The following is a 22058-nucleotide window of genomic DNA, read 5'->3' as shown; positions in this document are numbered from 1 at the left end:
CACTCATCATAGATTAACGTGATGCTTTGTAGACAAATACTATTGTCCACTCATCCCTTCGCATAGATCAGAAAAATAAATATAGATCAGGAAAACTGCTTAACCACAAGCTCATTCAAATTGACCACTCCCTCCATCAAACTGTCTCAGAACCTGTTGAATGGTGGAAGATCTTTTTTGCCATCCAATTGGAACACCCTTTCAACTATTAATTACTCTTTGTGTGAGCAAGTTCCCCTTGAACTGCTTCAAGTCCTGAACTGGTTGGCCTGTTTAAGTTTGGTATCAATTTTGGCAATAAGGAACATTTCTACATGCTTCAACTGGGCCTGTTTGCTAATTGATGCTCTTTTAGAAACTATATATTGGAAACAGGAGAGGAAATATAATCAAGGATTTATGGTTTTGAAATAATTAGCTGAACTCAAAGTAGGCTAAAGGTCAGGTGGATCAAGGATGAATGGAGCAAAAGCAGAAAATGCTGGAAAGTCTCAGCGGGTCTGACAGCATCTGTGGGGAGAGAATAGAGCCAACGTTTTGAGTCTAATCCATTTTACACAAGAGTTTTACAGTAATAAGTGGCTGATCTGATATCACTAATCTTACTCTATCATCCAAAGTCAAAATTAATCCCTTTGGATGGAGGTCAGAGACCAATACATCCTTTAAGAGAGAATACATATTTGAGGCAGCGATATATGGAAGGCTATGGGCAGAGAGCAGTGTAGTGAGGTAAATTTTGATTGTTCCAGCAAAGACAGTGGAAATACGATGAGCTGATTGGTCTTCTGTTCTTTAAACTTCTGTGTTTGATATCATTCATTTAAAATAACCTTCATATTATTAGCTAAACTGCTTATTTAAAAACAATTTTGCAGTTGGGCTTTTTGTGGAGTGCGGGATGGTTCCTGTATTTTATTATTGTATTTTGGACTTCTGATCTCAATCAGAGTGCACTAATTAGCGCAGCAGAAAATCTTCCACAATTAGTAATATGGTTCGGTAAGACGTTTTCCTCTTCGTACAGTGTGCAGCAGAATTATGAACATGCCTAAACAACTTAAGTGCTTCTTTGCAGAAATATTTGTTAAATATTGTTTGTTTGCATTTAATTTTGAAGTCAGCAAACGGTGTTACTTTAGTTATGTATTTATGACTTTCCATATTCTCATTGCTAGGCTGTTTGCCAGGGAAGATGGCAACCATACAGTGCAAATTGTAGGATTACGTGAAATTCAAGTGGATGGAGTACAGTCTTTGTTGGAGGTAATTAAAAGTTTTTTTGATCTTGGGTCCAGTATTAACTTTACAAAGTTCTACAGTTTGCTAAACTCTGTTTAATGTCCTGTGTTACACAGTGAGGCAGGTCAGCCAACTTTTATTCCCAAGGATGAAGTAAAACAAAAAGAAAGGCTTGCATTTTATTTAGCACCTTTTGCAACTTCAAGATGTCCCAGTGGGATTTACAGCTAAAGAAGCAGTTTTGTAAGGTGGAGTTCATCCATCTGGGACTAAATCCTGTGGCGGGGGCAAGGAATGTTTCCTGCTGTGGAGGCCAACAGAAAACCATGCCATATCTTCTGGCCCCGACCTCATTAATTATGCATTCGGGGGTTTAGCACTGTATTCCTAGGCGGGGCGGGCTTGAATGTGCATGTGCCGCTGCCATATCTGGGTGCCATATTTAAAAGGCATCCAACATTACTGACCTACCATGGAAGAAAGAAGATGGATCTCCAGGGACATGCTGAGGCTGGAAAATGGTTCTCTTCAATCACACTGAAGCTGGGATGTCCATTTGATAGCTCTCACCCAACCCACTGCTCCAGCAAGTGGCAAATTTCAGTTATGACGCCCTTACTGAAGTTCGAGTGTCTGCAACATTGTCACTCCATGAGGTTCAGGTGCAAAGAATTGTTCTCTTATCAGCCTGGATGGATTTGTCCTCCTTTTGACAGCCTTCTCCTTTTCCTCCTCCTCTGCCTCTTCCAGAAGTTTGTCCTGATCTACATATCCTTGGTTTGTTCTCAAAGGCAAGGAGAATGCCTACTAGTGCAACTATGTCTGGGAGCAGTTGGTTTATTTCAAATCCTGAAGTCAGCAATATTCCTTGAGAACATGCCACACTACTCCCTGCAGAATTTTGCAAGTTTAAACAGTGTTAGAGATCACTAAACATTTATAGAATTGAATCAACAGGCATATTGGGATGCTGGCAACTGGAATGTTGGATGCCAAAATGGCACTACTGGTGTCAAATTGGCTTTACACACTGGTTAATGACATGATTTGCTTATTCTACATACTTTCAGTGACATATGCTGATGTCTTCATTAATATGATGTACGGCGTGACTTGCCCCATAAGTGTACGGATGCATCGCAGGCACTATTTACCATGCCTACAGCTACTCATAGCACCCAAAATGAATGATTATAATTTCATGCCCAAAAACTCTAACCACTTAAAAAAAAAACTAATCAGTAAATTAAGTACTTCCACTGACTTAACAGTAACTACCAAAAACATTAAAACAATAAGCTAAATACTCATCTGTAACTCAACCCTGCATGTATTTTGCTTTGGATCTAAATGAAATATGTAAAATAATTCTTTGATTTTATTAGCTAGTTTTGGATCTCCTTTCAGGTGATTTCTTTGGGTGGTAAAGCACGGAGTACAGGTGCTTCTGGGATAAATGCAGACTCCTCGCGTTCACATGCTATTATTCAAATCCAGCTTAAAAATTCAGATGATACAATTGTTGGAAGGTAAAATATTCTTATTTGCATTTCATAAAAGTTAAAAATCTGTAGGATTTGTAGCAAATACATGATTTTTGTATTTTAACAGGCAAATAATTTATATATTTGATCCATGATATAGTATATGTGAACATTAACATTACCTTTATTTATTCATTCATGGAAAATGGGGTTTGCTGACAAGGCGAGCATTTATTGCCCATTCTCAATTGCTCTTGAAGATAGAATGGAGCTCATACCAATGAGGGATTTACAAGACCATTTCAAAGGCCAGCTTAGAGTCAATAATATTGCTGTGGGGCTGGCATCAGATATAGATCAGCCTCCTTAATGGGGAGATGGTGGTATTGTCACTGGACTAATAACCTAGGCTAATGCTTGGGGATCTGGGTTTGAATCCCACCAGTGCATATGGTCAAATTTGAATTCAATAAAAATCTGGAACTAAAGGTCTATGATGACTAGGAAACCTGCCGTTTTTACCTGTTCTGGTCTACGTGTGTCTCCAGACCTAAAGCAATGTGCTTGACTCTTAAATGCCCTTTGAGGTCTAGCAAGCTACAAGATAAAGGCCTGTAAAATCGCTGGCACCAATGCACCCCTCCCTGATGAGCTCAATGCAATCTATGCCCACTTTGAGCAAGAGGCCAGCGAGAGCATGCCCTCTACCCCGGAAGCCTCAGATGAACCTGTATCTAAGGTATCTGAGGTCACCATTGCAGACGCCAGAGCAGCCTTCACAACAGTCAACCCACGGAAAATGACTAGCCTGGAAGGGGTACGCCGATGAGTGCTCAGATCCTGCGTGGACCAGCTGGCAGAGGTATTCGCAGACATCTTTAACCTCTCTTTACACCAAGCTGAGGTCTCTACCTACTTCAAGAAGGTGACCATGATCCCGGAACAAAAGAAAAGCCAGGCAGCGTGGCATGCCTCGATGTCTATTGTCCGGTGGCTCTGACATCCACCATTATGAAGTGCTTCGAAAGGTTAGTCATGGCACAAATCAATTCCAGCCTCCCAGATTGTCTCGATCCACTACAGTTCACATATCACCGCAACGGTGCCACAGTAGATGCCATCTCCCTGGCCATGCATTCAACCCTGGAACACCTAGATAATGAAGACACCTACGCCAGACTCCTATTTATTGGTTATAGCTCATCCATCAGCACAATTATTTCTATGAAACTCATCTCCAAACTCCATGGCTTGGGGCTCAGCTCCTCCCTCTGCGACTGGATTCTAGACTTCCTAACCCATCGACCACAATCAGTAAGGATAGGCAACAACACCTTCTCTACGATCATCCTCAGTGCCGGTGCCCCACAAGGCTGTGTCCTCAGCCCCTTACCATACTCCTTATACACCTATGACTATGTGACCAAATTCCCCTCCAACTCAATTTTCAAGTTTGCTGATGACACCGCCATAGTGGGTCAGATCTCAAACAATGATGAGACGGAACACAGGAAAGATATAGGGAATCTGGTGAACTGGTGCAATGACAATAATCTCTCCCTCAATCAACAAGATGAAAGAGATTGTCATCAACTTCAGAAAACGTTGTGGAGGACATGCCTCTGTCTACATCAACGGGGACAAAATGGAAGCGGTCGAGAGCTTCAAGTTTCTAGGTGTCCAGATCACCAAAAACCTGTCCTGGTCCCTCCATGCCAATGCTATAGTTAAGAAAGCCCACCAACGCCTCTACTTTCTCAGGAGGCTAAGGAAATTTGGCATGTCCACTGCAACTCTCACCAACATTTACAGATGTACCATGAAAAGCATTCTTTCTGGTTGTATCACACACAGTTTGGTATGGCTCCTGCTCTGTCCAAGACCACAAAAAACTACAAAATGTCGTGAATGCAGCCCAATCCATCATGCAAACAGCCTTACCATCCATTGACTCTGTCTACACTTCCCGCTGCCTTGGAATAGCAGCCAGCATAATTAAGAACCCCACGCACCCCTGGATATTCTCTCTTCCACCTTCTTCCGTTGGAAAAAGATACAAAAGTCTGAGGACATGTACCAGATTCTTCCCTGCTGCCATCAGACTTTTGAATGGACCTACCTTGTATTAAGTTGATCTTTCTCTACACCCTAGCAATGACTGTAACACTACATTCTGCACTCTCTACTTCTGTATTTATCATATGCTTTGTCTGTATAGCGCGCAAGAAACAATACAAATCTGTATATTAATACATGTGACAATAAATCAAATCAAAAAATCAGTTCAAGGGCAATAGATGCTGGCCCAGCCAGTGACACCCACATACAATGAATAATTTTTTAAAAGTGCATTAATGAACCAGATGAGTTTTATGATAATCTGACGACTTATTACAGATTTATTTAATTGAGTTGAAATTTGTAAGTTGCTGTGTGGAATTTGTGTCTTCTGATTCACGCCTCTGGATTTTCATAAATAATGGATCCACTATTTATTTATATGTATGGTGATGATGGAATATGCTGACAGAAGACCATGATATTGGAAATATACAATTCATTGCTGTTGGTTTGGTAATGCTTTAGTACTAGATAGTACCCGGAAGTTTAGATTTCACGTCCCACATTTGTAATATTGAATTCAATTAAACTGATAATTTGTAGTCTATCACAGTTTTTTTTTTTAACTGGTCGGTGCAACATCGTGGGCCGAAGGGCCTGTTCTGCGCTGTAATGTTCTATGTTCTATGTTCTATGTTCTATCATTATTTAATTTTAAAAGTTAATTTGAAAATTGCCAGATTGTCCCAAAACCCAATTAATAATTTGTTCATTGATGTCCTTCAGGTAAAGGGGCTTGCTACTCAATCCATGACTGTACCTAACTACAGTTATCTGTGTTGTGTTTGATTCTTAATGCCATCTGAGGTGGCCTAACAAGCCACCTGGTTGCCTGGACAATAAGAGAGGAGCCTAAATATTACCCACATTCTAAGAACAAGCATTTAAAAACAATTCAGTAAAACATTGGTCTTCACCACAAAGCAGGAATCTTTATTCATGTTCACAAACAAATATAACTTCAGGTCTTATACTGATTCTCTGCCCAGGATTTCTTTCATCGACCTAGCTGGGAGTGAGAGAGCTGCTGATGCCAGGGATTCCGACAAACAAACTAAAATTGAAGGAGCAGAAATAAATCAGAGTCTCTTGGCCGTAAGTTGTTTGTACAAATGACCATTACTAGAGAATTTAAAAAAACTTAAATACAATTAACCAGGAGAGATATATTCTATTAATATGCTGCACCGTGCAATAGTGTAATGCAGGATATAACTTTAATTGCCAACAGGAAGCTGTAGAGATGACCGGCTTTCGTCCAAGAGTTTTATTATGAGGCCTTTCAGATTTTAACTGGCAGCCTCATTTCACCCCACCAGCCTTTAGGCAGGTAGACATTGCCGAACCTGTAGGTTTCCCATTAGCACCAAAGTAGGTCATAAGGTGGACAGAATTCAGAGTCCCATTGTTAGTGGGAATCAGAGGGGTGGGGAGGAGAAGGGGATTGGGGGGGGGGGCGCGTGGGAGGAGGTTGGCTGGGCAGCACAGATTAGCTATCTCAAAGGGGACCTGGAGGATTTACAATACCTTATACTGACCGCAAAGCCTTGAGATTTATCATGAAGAAGTTGGTTAGTCAAGTCTGTGTCCTGACTAAACAACATCTGGAATTATTGAGGAAAAGATGGGGGAGGTGGAATGTTTGTTTTCTAGATAATTTACATTGAGTGAAATAACACTCTTAATTCAGTTGGGAGGAAGATGATCCTGACAAGAAATAAAAATGATATTTCACTTGTATCAAAGTATTCAATATTCACATATTCAGCAACAACATTGTGCTTGTTTTCCTTCCTTTTCTAGCTTAAAGAGTGTATCCGAGCTTTGGACCAGGAGCAACCTCACACACCCTTTAGGCAAAGCAAGCTTACACTGGTAAATTGTTTGTTTGCTTATAATACTTTATACAGATATTTCTCTACATAAAACTTAGCATTGTACACCAGTTAGCGTTTTTAAAAAAGAACTGAAACTTTCACTGGTGACTCCAACCTCAGGTTTTGGAAGCATTTCACAATGTATTTACATCTGCAATACATCTGTGCTTTCACATAGCAGACAGCAATCCCCGCGGCTATCAATTTGAGAACTTCATGTGCAAGAGGTACAGAAGAAATCTTTTGAAGACCATTTTAGAACTTTGCATGATGGAAATGCGCATCAGGAATCCAAGTGTAGAGACCAGTGCATTAATCGTGATTGGTGAAGCACTGACATCTGAACCTCAAATTCCTGCTTGATATGTGCTTCACGTTTAAAGCTACATTGAGTGGGAATTTCTGGGTGAAATTTCTTGTTCTGGAGACCAGTGGGGTGGCGGGAGGGAATGTTGGTGTGATTCCGCCGGGCAGCATGGTGGGTTGTCATGCCTGACTATCTGCTGATGCATCAATGAGGAGCTGGTAGAATCTTGTGGCAGGATGGCCTGAGATTCATCCACCCAGCAATTGCCTCATGGTCCAAGGTCCCGGTGCCCACACACGTTTGCACCTTCACCCTCTACAGTCCAAGATTTGTTGTGGCAAGTGAAGCAGTGGTCCTGAGAAGAAACAAGCCCTCTGCCTCCACGCTATCCAGTAGAATGAATTAGTGGACTAATGGCATGAGAGTGAGCATTTAATGAGTGGCCTTTAGTATTAATGGTCCTACTGAAGTCCTGCCGGTGCACACAAATGTAACCTGACTCACAGGCTCACTTCCATGCTGTGGAATGACAAATCACAGCATCCTCAACCGCAATATCTTCTCAGTATCAGTATGAGAGCTGAACATTATTCATACATAAAATATGGCGTTTGCAGAGATGCAGCTATCCAGATTTAGATCAGTCCTCAGGAGGTCAAGCGATAACCTGTTACTGATGATTGTTCTCCTTGAGGTACCTTGCAATGCTCCAGGCATACTGCCATGAGTGCATTGATGTTTGCAGTGGTGTTCCTGCGTCTTGGAGGCTGCCATAGCCGATTAAAATGATGAAGCAATGCTTGAAAGACATCTTTTTGGCAAACCAAATAAACTAAATCAAATAAACTGAGGGACAAAGTAAAATGGGCAGCTGTAGTCGACTTGGGTACAATCAAGACTATGGCACCAAGAGTACTCAAACATCCGAGCTTTATTACTTGTGCACAAGGAAAACACATATACAGTGGGATGCACTGCTAGGTGTTCTGTTGATTCATACAGATGATTTGCAGTTATAATTCATTACAGCAAATGAGAAACGAGCAACGTTCTAATCCTTAATTTACATACATAGTTTACCAATTATTGTATAGCTGTTGTCCTTTCTTCTCCAATAGAAAACTGTCTCCTTCTAATCCATCATTAGCATAATATGTCCCCATTTCTTGTTTTCGGTATTTGTTCCTGTACTTATTTTTGGTTCATCCCCTGGCTACGGCCATGGACGGGAACACAGTGTTTAAGAAACTGATGCAAAGTTAAATTAGTCACTTCTCTGAATAAGCAACCACTGACCTCACCCAGGCCTTGTCTGCACATAAGCACTTCCCATTCTTGCTGATAGAGCTGTCTGCCGTAGTTATTGTAACTTAATTTCCACACAGCCTCAAGTAAAATAAACCAAAGTGTAAAGGAAACTTAAAACATCAAATCAAAATGTGATTAAAAGGGTCAAATAATACACCCCAGCCCCTGCAGGGCCCAACGGGCATGGAAGGCCCCGATGGTGCCTGTGGACTCTGCGTGCTCCCTCTGCAGGGACACCCGGCCACGAATGGTGCCGCAGTAGAGGGGCAGACAGTCATGTCGGACGACCTCCTTGGTCGCCTACTGCCTGGACCTGTTTATGGCGAATCTGGCCTGGCCCAGGAACAGGTTCACAAGGAGGTGCTCCGCCTTCCGCGCCCCGCAACGCCTGAAAGGACAGCACCATGTCTACTTGCTGCAGATTGAGTGCTGCTGGAATTCTTATCTCATTACAGGACGCCACATGCTTCATAAGCTGCTTAGCATTCGTAGGGTGAGGCCATTGTTATGTACGATTGTGATTACACATTCTGATGTCCGTCTTTGAGATATTGAGGATTACAAGGAAGGTCTTCCCTGCAGCAAAGAGACAAGTGGAATGTGCTTGTGTGAGATCAGATCTTGGTCGAGATGTTGCACTAAGCAGTTCAGAAGAATTCTGACAAACATTTTACCAGTGATAGAGAGGAATGAGATTCCTCTATGATTGTTGCAACACTGGGGAATTTCTTTCTGTTTGTACTTTGGACAATGGAGACATTTTTCTACTCTAGTTGGATAGTTCCTTGTTCCCACATAGACTAAAAGAGTTCAATGTGCTTTTTTAAGTTTGCTATCCTAAGACTATGACCTTTCAACCTAGAATGCCTCACAATAGGAAGCATTCACTCCACGTCTACTATATCCATACCTTTTATCATCTTGTATACCTCCATTTGATCTCCCCTCGTCTTCTAAATTCCGGAGAGTATAGGCCTAAACTGTTCAATCTCTCTTCATACGACAAACCCTTCATCTCTGGAATCAATCTAGTGAACCTCCTCTGAACTGCCTCCAATGCCACCACATCTTTCCTCAAATGAGGGGATCAAAATTGTGCACAACACTCCAGGTACGGTCTCACCAAAGCCTTGTATAGTCGCAACCCTTATATTCTATTCCTTTAGCTACAAATGCCAACATTCCATTCATTTTCTTTATTATCTGCTGTACCTGCATGCTAGTTTTCTGTGATACATGAATGAGGACACCCAGATCCCTCCGTACCGGAGCACCCCAAAGTCTCCCCCCATTTAGATAACAAATCACCTTTCCATTTTTCTGACCGAAATGCATGACCTCACACTTATCCACATTAAATTCTTATCTGCCACATTTTGGCCCATACTCCTAACCTATCTATATCCATTTGTAAGGTTCTTATTTCCTCATTGCAACTTACTGTCCCGCTTATTTTTGTGTCATCTGCAAATTTGGCTATTGAGCCTTCTATCCCTGTATCTAACTCGTTAATATAGATTGTAAATAGCTGGGGCCCAAGGGCCGAACCCTGTGGCACCCCACTAGTTACTTCCTGCCATCCAGAAAAAAAACCCATTTATCCCGACTCTCCGTCTTCTGTCTATCATCCAGTCACCTATCCAAGCTAATAAATTACCCCTAATCCCATGTGATCTAACCTTGTGAATTAACCTTTTGTGCAGCACCTTATCAAAGGCCTTCCGGAAGTCCAGATATACTACATCTACAGGATCCCCATTATCCACTTTGTTTGTTACATCTTCGAAGAACTCTAGCAAATTAGTTAAACATGGGTTTGCCCTTCATAAAACCATGCTGACTCTGATGGATAGTGTTTTGACTTTCCAAATGCCCTGACATTGCTTCCTTGATAATTAATTCTAACACTTTCCCAACAACAGATGTTAAACTAACTGGTGTGTAATTTCCCCAATGAGTGGTGGAAGCAGGGTCATTGAATATTTTTAAGGCAGAGGCAGATAGACTATTGGCCAACAAGGGAATCAAAGGGCACCAGGGGTAAGTGGGAAAATGACGCAAAGGCCATAATCAGTTCAGACATGATCTTATTGAATGGCGGAGCAGGCTCAAGGGACTGAATGGCCTGCTGCTGCTCCTAATTCACATGTTCATAAGAGTTCTCTATAAACTATGTGGTAGTGAGGGATAGTCAGCCCTACTCTCTGGTCCTGACCTATCTTGATCCAGTGGCAAGATAAGTCTTGATGGCTGGAGATGGATCGAGATGCAATGGGTGATCAGGACATCTTCTATGTCTTGTCAAGCTCTACGTGTTCCACAGCACTGTGCTAACCCAGCACAGGCTGGATCTTAGATGGGTTTCATTTGTGCAGCCTGCTGGAATCAGCCTTTGTGTGCCAAGGTAGTCAAATCCTTAAATTGCTGTAATCAAAAGACTAATGAACAGAAAAAAGTACTTTAGAACATCCGACAATACAAGATACAGGGTCCCTTCCCATATCTCACGTCACTGCATCAGGTATCTAAATTTACAAGTTTGGTCCAACATAATGGGATTATTGATGGCTGTAATTCTTGACAAAGTGAAAAGCACTTCATTTAATTGAGGAAAGTAAAACAAAGCATGCAGCAACAGACTCACACACACATACCTAGTTGCTAGGAGACTAAAAGCTGGAAAATTTCGAAGTGTCTAGTTACCGTCCCATCAGTCACTCTTGCAGTCATGCTTCTAGTTTCTATGTTTCTGTAAATGGTATGTTGGCCTTCACACTGAAAGGATTTGAGTATAGTAATAGGGATGTTTTACTGCAATTGTATAGGACATTGGTGAGGCCACACCTGGAGCATTGTGTGCAGTTTTGGTGTCCTTATCGGAGGAAGGATGTCCTTGCTATGGAGAGAGTACAGCGAAGGTTTACCAAGCTGATTCCTGGGATGGCAGATCTGTCATACAAGGAGAGACTAAGTCAGTTAGGATTATACTCACTGGAGTTTAGAAGAGTGAGAGGGGATCCCATACAAACTTACAAAATTCTAACAGGGTTAGATAGGTTAGATTCAGAAAGAATGTTCCCAATGGTGGGGGAGTCATTGTGGGTGGCACGGTGGCAGTGGTTAGCACTGCTGTCTCACAATGCCAGGGACCCGGGTTCAATTCCCGGCTTCGGTCACTGTGTGTGTGGAGTTTGGACGTTCTCCCCGTGTCTGCGTGGATTTCTTCCAGGTGCTCCGGTTTCCTACCACAGTCTGAAAAATAGAACATAGAACATAGAAAAGCTACAGCCCAAACAGGCCCTTCGGCCCACAAGTTGCGCAGAACATGTCCCTACCTACTAGGCTATCGAATATAGAAAAGCTACAGCACAAATGTGCTGGTTAGGTGCAGCATTGGCCATGCTAAATTCTTTCCCTCAGAGTACCCGAACTGGCTTCAGAGTATGGCAACTAGGAATTTTCACAGTGACTTTGTTGCAGTGTTAATATAAACCTACTTGTGACACTAATAAATAAAAATAGTTTTAGTTCTAGTTTTAGAACTGAGGTGAGCAGAAATTTCTTCACCCAGAGGGTGGTGAATGTGTGGAATTCACTACCACAGAATGTAGTTAAGGCCAAAACATTGTCTGATTTCAAAACGAAATTAGACATAGCTCTTGGGGCTAAAGGGACCAAGGGAAATGGGAGGAAGGGGGGATCAGGATATTGAATTCAATGATCAGCCATGATCAAATGAATGAATGGCGGAGCAGGCCCGAAGGGCTGAATGGCCTACTCCTGCTTCCAGTCTCTATGTTTCTAGGACATAAATGAGCACTTTCCACTTTGTTAGGTAGATGCCATTCTTTTAGCTGTACTGGACCAACTTGGCTAGGGACGAAGGCTATCGTGTTTTCCCCCAACCTCCACCCTGGCAAAAATGGTGTGCACAGTAAGAAGTCTAACAACACCAGGTTAAAGTCCAACAGGTTTATTTGGTAGCAAAAGCCACGAGCTTTCGGAACAGGCTGTCCCTTCGTCAGGTGGGTGGGAGTTCAGAACTCCCACCCACCTGACGAAGGGACAGCCTGTTCCTGTTTACCCCAGTCCAACGCCGGCATCTCCACATCACAAACATGGTGTGTGCAGGGTCTAGGGGAGGAACCTTTGGAATCGGGTCTTCAGTGCCATTTGACTGAGGTGTGGAATCATTCTGTCTGCTGAATTGAGGCCAAAATATCAATTAATTGAATTGTTTTAGTCAATATTGTAATTATATTATTTTTCAAATGATAAATGCAAAATTTTAGTTGTCCTTAAATATATATGTGCATTTTTTTAAGGTATTGAAAGACTCATTTGTTGGGAATTCTAAGACCTGTATGATCGCTAATATTTCACCTAGCCACGTAGCCACAGAACACACACTGAACACTTTACGTTATGCAGACAGGTGAGCAACAAGTCGCAACTCTTTTATGACAAATGTTATATTAAGATGATGAGAAAATTGCACCGCGGTATCTGAGAAAGTGGTTTAATTGTAATTTCTCAAAAAGCTTATTACTGAGATTAAGATTGATGTCACATTGTCACACACACAACACACACACACACACACACACACATACACACACACAGTGACACGCATATATAGAATTAGCCAGATAATGTAGTGTGGATAGCAACACTAGAATAATTTAAGGAACAGTTGGATGCTGTGAATTTAGAACTGTGAGTATGTTTTTAGAAAGATGGGTTGGATTTGAATCTTAGTTCTAATGGTAAACTGATGCCACCTATTAAATGAAGATATACTTAACATACCAGGACTGTTTTTCTCTCATAAGAGCATAAAAAGTAGGAGGAAAGATAAGCCTTTCGACTCTTTGAACCTGCTCCGCTAGTCAGTAAAATCAAAGCTGATCTTTATCTTAACTCCACCTTCCCTCACACAATCCCTATCCAAAAAATGATCAATCTTTGTTTTGAATATTCTCATTAACTGAACGATTCTCTGGAGTAGAGCATTCCAAAGATTTGCAACCCTTTGAATGAGGAATCAGTGACTAGACTCTAGACTTCCAGGGGAAACATCCTCACAGCAGTCACACGAATGAGCCCCTTAAGAATTCTAGATTTTTCAGTGAGATTTGCACCCTTCATTCTTCTAAACTATTGGGAAAATGGACCTAGTCTATTTGACCTTCCCATCCCAGGAACTAGTCTAGTGAAGGCTAATTGGCCTACAGACCTGCTTCCTCTCATCCCCACTATTCGAGGTGGGGAAAATGTTTGCTACCTTCAAATCCATAGAGAATATTCGAAAAGCTAGGGAACTCTGGAAGATCAAAACCAACCACCCTGTTGGAATCTTCTGACAAATTGTGGATAGTGTATTCAATACCAATGGAAGAAAACATGGCCAGTCAGACATTACGGAGGGAGATTTTCCCACCACGTCGCACTAGTTTTCTAGCGCAGCGTGGTGGGAGACTCTCGCATCCGGGCATGCGCGGGGGGCACCTTGGCACTGCCCATCGGGCATGGGGCAGTGCCAAGGGGGTGGGGCATATAGGGGAAAGGCCTGGTGGGGATGGGGCTTAGGGGACAATCAGTGGGGGTGGGGGGTCTCAAGAGGCTTGGAATACAAAAGCAGGGATGTACTTCTGAGGCTTTATAAAGCACTGGTTAGGCCCCATTTGGAGTACTGTGAGCAATTTTGGGCCCCACACCTCAGGAAGGACATACTGGCACTGGAGCGGGTCCAGCGGAGATTCACACGGATGATCCCAGGAATGGTAGGCCTGACATACGATGAACGTCTGAGGATCGTGGGATTATATTCATTGGAGTTTAGGAGGTTGAGGGGAGATCTGATAGAAACTTACAAGATAATGAACGGCTTAGATAGGATGGACGTAGGGAAGTTGTTTCCATTAACAGGGGAGACTAGGACGCGGGGGCACAGCCTTAGAATAAAAGGGAGTCACTTTAGAACAGAGATGAGGAGAAATTTCTTCAGCCAGAGAGTGGTGGGTCTGTGGAATTCATTGCCACAGAGGGCTGTGGAGGCCGAGACGTTGAGCGTCTTCAAGACAGAAATTGATAAATTCTTGATTTCTCGAGGAATTAAGGGCTATGGGGAGAGAGCGGGTAAATGGAGTTGAAATCAACCATGATTGAATGGTGGAGTGGACTCGATGGGCCGAATGGCCTTACTTCCGCTCCTATGTCTTATGGTCTTATGGTCCCATGCCACTCTACATGGGGATCAATGGGGGGCAGGAGCGAGGCCAGCGATTTGGTGTGGGGGTCAGCCAGGAAGGGGTGCAGGTTCTGGTGGGAGGAGCGGGGGTGCCTGCTTGGGGGGGTGGTTGGAGGGGGGGGCTGGAGATCAGGGCGGTCTGGGGCGGGGTGGTATAGGCTGGCACGGGAATGGTCAGGGGAGCTGCAATCGGCCATGGTGGGTTGGGGGGAGTGGTCGGAGGGCCTGCGTTGCCAGGATCTGGGGGAGGCTGACAGTCGGGGCCATTACGCATGCGCAGAGGCCCGCAACTTTCAGCCTCCCAGGCAGGAATAGGCCTTGCCCCCTGAAATCTAATGATATTCACGCTATTGACTTCTGTGTTACACAGAGTGTGGGAGATTCTGGTGTGAACTCCCGCTGAAAATAACCAGTGTGAATCACTCCAGTTTTCCCGCAAATTTGACACTTAGAATTTTTGGGGGAGAATCGCTCCCTACAAGTCTATCCAGTGCATAGCTAGTCTTATAGCTCTATGTTGAGCAATGGTCCCCATAAATTTTATTTGTTATGCACAACCTAATTATTTCAATGCATGGCACGTCATTTTTTGCGCTGTTGCACATGTTGGTTTCAATGCAACCCATCATGGTAGGAACCATGGCAGCCAAGCCAACAATCACAGGAGAAGCTCCATGTCAGTCTCCCGGCAGCGGGCAAATCACCCCAGATTAAATCGGAGAGTGGAAGAGGCTAATGTGGCATTTCCGGCCACTGGTGACCAGGAACGTACCAAATTAATGAGCCAATTGACACCATTATCCCTGAGGCCATCTGCTTTTTGAGGTGCCTCAGGGATTTAACGAGAGCCGCCAAATCTTCCTACGGACTCAGAAGGCTGATCAGCAAACTAGCCTCCCAATGCCTGATGTCTGAAAGTGTGTCAAAATTAGCAGATGACACTAAGATGAGTGGCAAAGCAAAATGTGCAGAGAATGCTGAAAGTCTGCAAAGGGATATAGATAGTCTAAGTGAGTGGGCGAGGGTCTGGCAGATGGAGTACAATGTTGGTAAATGTGAGATCATCCATTTTGGTAGAAATAACAGCAAAATGGACTATTATTTAAATGGTAAAAAATTGCAGCATGCTGCTGTGCAGAGGGACCTGGTGCAGGAATCTCAAGGAGTTGGTTTGCAGGTGCAGCAGGTAATTAAGAAGGCAAATGGAATTTTGTCCTTCATTGCTAGAGGGAATGAGTTTAAAAACAGCGAAGTTATGTTGTAGCTGTATAAGGTGCTGGTGAGGCCACACCTGGAGTACTGTGTACAGTTTTGGTCTTCTTACTTGAGAAAGGATATACTGGCACTGGAAGGGGTACAGAGGAGATGAGAGGGTTGGCTTATGAGGACAGACTGAATAGACCGGGGCTATAATCATTGGAATTCAGAAGAATGATGGGTGATCTTATAGAAACATATCTATTCCCTTCATAATCTTATAAGATAGAAGCAGGGAAGTTGTTTCCATTGGCGGGTGAAACTAGAACTAGGGGCATGGCCTCAAAATAAGGGGGAGCAGGTTTAGGACTGAGTTGAGGAGGAACTTCTTCATCTAAAGGGTTGTGAATCTATGGAATTCCCTACCCATTGAAGCAGGTGAGGCTACCTCATTGAATGTTTTTAAGGCAAGGATAGATAATGTTTTGAACAGTAAAGGAATTATGGGTATGGTGAGCGGGTGGGTAAGTGCAGCTGAGTCCATGAAAAGATCAGCCATGACCTTACTGAGTGGCGGAGCAGGCTCGAAGGGCCAGATGGTCTACCCCTGTTCCTAGTTCTACCTCCTAGTGCAGATAGTGACCTGTAGTGACCTGATTAGCCAGCAGGTTCCGGTGTGTGGGACTGCCACCGCCAGCAATCTCAATTGTGGAGGGAGGCCAACTGTGGCCACTTAAATTCCTGAAGGGTACTATATTCCATCGGTCTTTCCTGCGGAATTGAGAGGAATTCACCGCTGGTTCTCCAACTGGTGGGCAAGACACCCATTAGCCCCACAAAATCCAGCCTATGGTATCTTAAAGGGGACAGCCTGAGAGCAGCCTGCATGGTACCTTCGTGATCACTGTCTGGTTATCAACAGCGAGAATGGTGCAGTACTGTCGGTGCTCCTGGTTAGGAGGAAAAAATCAGCTGAAGAAATAAATACAACATCCAAAATGACATGGAAGATGATTTGCTTACTTTTACATTTTTATTATATTTAAAGTTTCAAAAACCTCAGAATTAGATGGATTTATTGATTTTTTTTTTACATTTATAAAATTAGCGTTGTGTCCTTGTAGCTAATCTGGCTGTTAATATTTTCAGGGTAAAGGAATTGAAGCGAGGAACTAAAACATCCAGCACAGTTTATACTAGATGTCAAGGCGTTAGAAGTCCATCTCCAAAACGTACCAAAGAAACACCTTGTAAAACATGGGGAGAAAAATCAGTCCAGAAAAATATGAAGCTAAGAATTGAACAATCCAATTGTGACACTAAAAGTACAATGCAGCCTCTATCATCATCATCCATTTTTCATCCACCTAATGTTCTCTGTTCCACACCAAAAATGGCAAATAAAAATATCCTTTCCCTGGCCAACTCAAAGGACCTTTGGCTTAGTCACACTGCACCCATTAAGGGGATGTTTAAGAAAGGTTCCTTAGATGTCAGAAAGAACGCAAACGATAAGAGCAATATTACCAAAGAGCGTTTTCTGAACTCTAAACCCGGAACTTCCAAAATAATTCAATGTGGACAAAGGAATAATTTTTTCCCAGAAAGTCAACGTAATGTAACTAGAAATGTGAAAGTTCAAGCAGTTTATCCCATTCAAAAAGAAGTCATTTCAAGAAATAGACATCACTTTACTGAACAGGTACCAAAGACCTATTCACCCACTAAAGAAAATAATGCTGAAAGTTTTGAAAATGAGTGTCACAATAGGCCTGAGTCATCGGTCAATATGCACTTTCTGCAAAAGGAACGGGAAAGACACTTGCGTCTTTATCACCAGCAACTCCAACAACTTCAACAGTCACCATTGATGCAAAAGAAGCTTGGCTATCAACCCTTAAAGGAACTTCTCAGACAATTCTATCAACCTAAAATTAGAATGGATGATGAAGAAATTAAATACAATTCCTCACTGCTGTGTGCTGCCCCAGAGTCAGATGAACAGAATGAATGTAGTAGTAGTTGTGATTCATTTTCTGATTACCAATGCATGAATGGTAGAGAAAGTCAGACTGATGGTAATCAAGATAACTTCTGTGAAGTATCAAAAAGAGAACCAAGTGGAAGGAAGAACGTTCAAGAATTTCTGTTTACTCAAAATCAACATGTTAGTCCAAGGAATGAAGACAGCAATAAATATAATTCACCATGGAATACAAGAGAAGACTACATAGTCGCCCATTCATCAGGAGGTAAATCCAAGGAAACAGTATATTCGCAAAACAATATTGACCATGGTCAAGAGACCTTAAATCATTTATCATTGGTTTCCAAAGGCTCTCCACAGAATAAAAAGCAACAATGTCTTTCAACTTATTGCCAAGATAACAATGCTGCTTCACAGCATTCACAAATGAACAATAATTTGTCTCTTGCAATGGATTTAAAAGCTACTAAAGTTCGAGATACTACTTTGTATCAATCTAGCAGAAATATTGATTCCTATTTGAACTTGCAGTCTCCATTAAAAAAGATATTAAAAGATGAACAAATGTATAACACCACTAACAATGTAATTGCGTCCAAAGACTGCATTTCTGAAGATTTATTGACTGCTTCAGATGGCCAATATTCCATGGAGAGGCCACCTTCTAAAGTTGCAATTTCTGCTGATGAAGGAATGACGATATCATGTAGTCAGTGCACTGATGAGATGGAGGATTTACCCTGTAACAAAGCTGAAGTTTCATCACCACCAACCGTTTATTTGGGAAACTGGGTGACTGTGTCACATGACTATCTTGATAAAAAACAGAAATTTTCATTAGATCCAATCCTTGACAAGAAAAAGACTTGTCGCGATCAAGATTGTATTTTGACTGATAGCCTTGAAGTGCAGATGACCGCACAAGATGAAAATGACCAGTGTTCAAGTATTAACTATGTAGAGACTTGTAAAGACCTCAACACTTTAACAACCAATTCACCAACTTTGTCAACAAATAAAAGACAAGGCTTTCAAATTCCATTGAGTCAAGAAATGTCCCGTGCTGCCTCGCCACGTGGGAACCTCCTCTCCAATGACATTAGCCAGACAAGTGAATGTGGCTCTTACAAACAAGGGGATAAATGCTTTAACAGTGAACTCTATGATGCTGACACTGAAGAAACTGAAATTAGGTCTTCTGTTTTAGACTTGAATTGTGATGCATCTTCCTCTGCTGAGGACAAAGCCATGACATATCAGTGTAGTTCAGATGCTGAAGAACAGAGCGCCACGGCTCCTTATCTTAACCAAATGAATATTCAGGATAACACTTCCACCCCAGCAATTTCCAATGAGAAAGCGACAGGTGGGAATGGTGCTGCTATTGAAGAATCACAGCAACAAACAAAAGAATCGGTAGCTGAAAACAGTACTGATGGGACCCTTAGCAACTGTCATAATGAATTTCAACTTCGGTGTAAGTCCGATAATAAGAATTTGGTCGGCATATTTAAAGAAAAATTACTTCAGAACACTTCTCTTCAGTTTAACCATATTTCTGCAGAGCAATATTCAGTTCCTAATATGCAAGAGTCAATTAGCCATGATAAAACTAATAATGGAGCAACTGATCAGACTGGTGGCCAATCTACAGATTTAAATCCCCAGCAGCTGGAGGCAATGGAGCAAGTACAGTAAGTATGAAACTGAGTCAACTTGTAAAGTTAGATTTTCCTTCGTGTTTAGTAGTCATGATACCCTGAAATATCAATATTTATAATTAATATAAATCTGGACAGCTGCTAGCTAAACCAGTTTTAAAAAAAAAATCCTGTGTTTTGCTGAGCACCTTCGGTCTGTGCGCAATCAGGACCCTGACCTTCCAGTTGCTTGCCATTTTAACACAAGATCCTGCTTCCATGCCCACGTGTCTGTCCTTGGCTTGCTGCAATGTTCCAGTGAAGCTCAATGCAAACTGGAGGAACAGCATCTCATCTTCTGGCTAGGCACTTCACAGTCTTCAGGTCTCAACAGTGAATTCAACAACTTCAGATGATTAGCTCTACCCCACCTCGACCCCTTTCATTTTATTTAATTTTTTATTGTTCTCTACCTTTTATTTCTTTATTGTCTTTCTTCATTTTTCTTCCCCCCCACTCTTCCCCCTACGTTATCCCCCTTTCCTTACCTTTTCTTCCCCTTTGCTTCCCCTTTCCCCCTTTTTCTAAATTTTACTTCTCTCCCACCCATCCTCTCCCTCTCCACTCCCTCCCCATCCCCACATCCTTCATCTGTCACAGCTTACCCTCTGATTCTCTGCTGTTTGGCCATTCACACCCTTTATTCTCTTCCTTTTCCCCTGGTTTCTATGGCTATGACTCATCTTTCATTCCCTCACCCTGAAGTATGAATATCTCCCACTTTCTATGCCTTTTAGTTTTGCCAAAGGATCATCTGGACTCGAAACGTCAGCTCTTTTCTCTCCTTACAGATGCTGCCAGACCTGCTGAGATTTTCCAGCATTTTCTCTTTTGGTTTCAGATTCCAGCATCCGCAGTAATTTGCTTTTATTAATAAAAATCCTGTTATCTGTAGCACGTGTCCAGATAAATCATCTCAGCAAAATGTTAATAATTCTTCTTGGGCTTGCCTGGTGATGCTTCGATTGGTGCTGTGGAAGCTGACCACAAATCTGTGTGTGTGTGAGGTGACACTGGCCCCATGCTGCGCAGCCAGTGCACTGTTGGTGAATTATAATGCGGTTATTTAGGTGGGTGCCCAGACACCTTGACTAGAGGTTAACATGGTGTAAGTCAGCTGAATGGGTTGGTGTAATGCCCAAATTTAAAATTTGATTAAAGCATGTACAGGGCATTATCTTTGTGAATCATTCCTGAAACAACATGCAATATGAAGCAAGGTGGGCTCTGTTCTAGGATCACATAAAGGGCTGCTCAATACGTGCAGATGGGGTGTTTTTTGACTTGCTTTTGCAAAGGTTTGGTTTGTGGGAACACTATTTTGAATTGCTGGAGTAAGTTGGAGATATTTGCTGCACACAGTAAGGGAGGAAAGACCAGTGTCACACACAGGTATGGGGGCATATCCTCCAGTTTCATTTGGTCTGCAATATGACCAGGGCATGGAGAGCAGGCTTTGCAAAGAGGCTGGAGATGAAGGGCTCTTTCTTCCTGGAAGGCCATGACTGTAAAGGGTGTTCTAGGAGCATCATTCCCACTTAGCCATGGATCAGGAGCAGTGCCTGAGAAGACAACTTTATCAAAGAGGTTGTCATGAAGTTGTACCACCTCCTTCACACTCACCTGAAACCTCAAAGCAAAACAAGGATGGCCCTGCAGTGAACATGACCGTCACCACTTCCCTCACGTTCTATGATGTGGAGATGCCGGCATTGGACTGGGGTGGGCACAGTCAGACGTCTCACAACACCAGGTTAAACTCCAACAGGTTTATTTAGTGATACCAAATAAACCTGTCGGACTTTAACCTGGTGTGAGACGTCTTACTGCGCTCGCATTATATGCCAGTGGATCCTCACCAGTAGGAGCAGGCAATATCCGTAACATCTGGAAGCCAGTGTCCAGTGGCATACCACAGGGCTCTGTGTTGGGCCCCTTCTTATTCGTCATTTATATAAATGACATATGACTATGGGGGAGTAAGATGAGTAAGTTTGCGGATGACACAAAAATTGGCTGGGTGGTTAAGAGTGAGGTGGAGTAGTGTCTTGGGCTACAAGAAGATATAGATGGAATGATCAAATGGGCAGATATATGGCAGATGGAATTTAACGCTGAAAAGTGTGAGGTGATGCACTTTGGAAAGAGTAATTTGACAAGGAAGTACTCAATGAGTGGTGGGACACACGGAAGTTCTGTGGAACAAAGTGACCTTGGCATATTTGTCCACGGATCTCTAAAGGTGGAAGGGCATTTTAGTAAGGTGATGAAAAAGGCATATAGGAGACTTGCCTTTATCAGTCAAGGCATAGATTACAAAAGCAGTGAAGTCATGTTGGAGTTGTACAGAACTTTGGTGAGGCCACAGCTGGAGTAGTGTGTGCAATTCTAGTAGCCACATTATAGGAAGGATGTGGTTGCACTGGGGGTGCAGAGGAGATTCACCAGGATGCTACCTGAGATGGAACATTTAAGTTACGAAGAGAGGTTGCGTACGCTTGGGTTGTTTTTGTTGGAGCAGAGAAGACTGAGGGATGACCTGATATGAGGGACATGGACAGAATAGATAAAGAGCATCTGTTCCC

At 42.6% G+C, this 22058-nt stretch overlaps 1 protein-coding gene across 1 annotated transcript in view; it reads left to right on the top strand.

Annotated features, from left to right (window-relative positions):
- Window positions 1–22058, top strand: part of LOC144499156 (kinesin-like protein KIF24) — a 69086-nt gene that overhangs the window by 30540 nt on the left and 16488 nt on the right. The window contains exons 6-11 of the mRNA XM_078221240.1: window positions 1179–1266; window positions 2650–2771; window positions 5837–5942; window positions 6651–6722; window positions 12665–12774; window positions 16936–19467. Coding sequence (XP_078077366.1) covers window positions 1179–1266; window positions 2650–2771; window positions 5837–5942; window positions 6651–6722; window positions 12665–12774; window positions 16936–19467 — 3030 coding nt within the window. The remainder of the gene's footprint in view (window positions 1–1178; window positions 1267–2649; window positions 2772–5836; window positions 5943–6650; window positions 6723–12664; window positions 12775–16935; window positions 19468–22058) is intronic.

The sequence above is a fragment of the Mustelus asterias genome, chromosome 1 (genome assembly GCF_964213995.1).
Source record: "Mustelus asterias chromosome 1, sMusAst1.hap1.1, whole genome shotgun sequence".
In the NCBI taxonomy this organism is placed as follows: domain Eukaryota; kingdom Metazoa; phylum Chordata; class Chondrichthyes; order Carcharhiniformes; family Triakidae; genus Mustelus; species Mustelus asterias.
The sequence above is the reverse complement of the archived record's forward strand: the minus strand, read 5'-3'. Positions and strand labels throughout refer to the sequence as shown.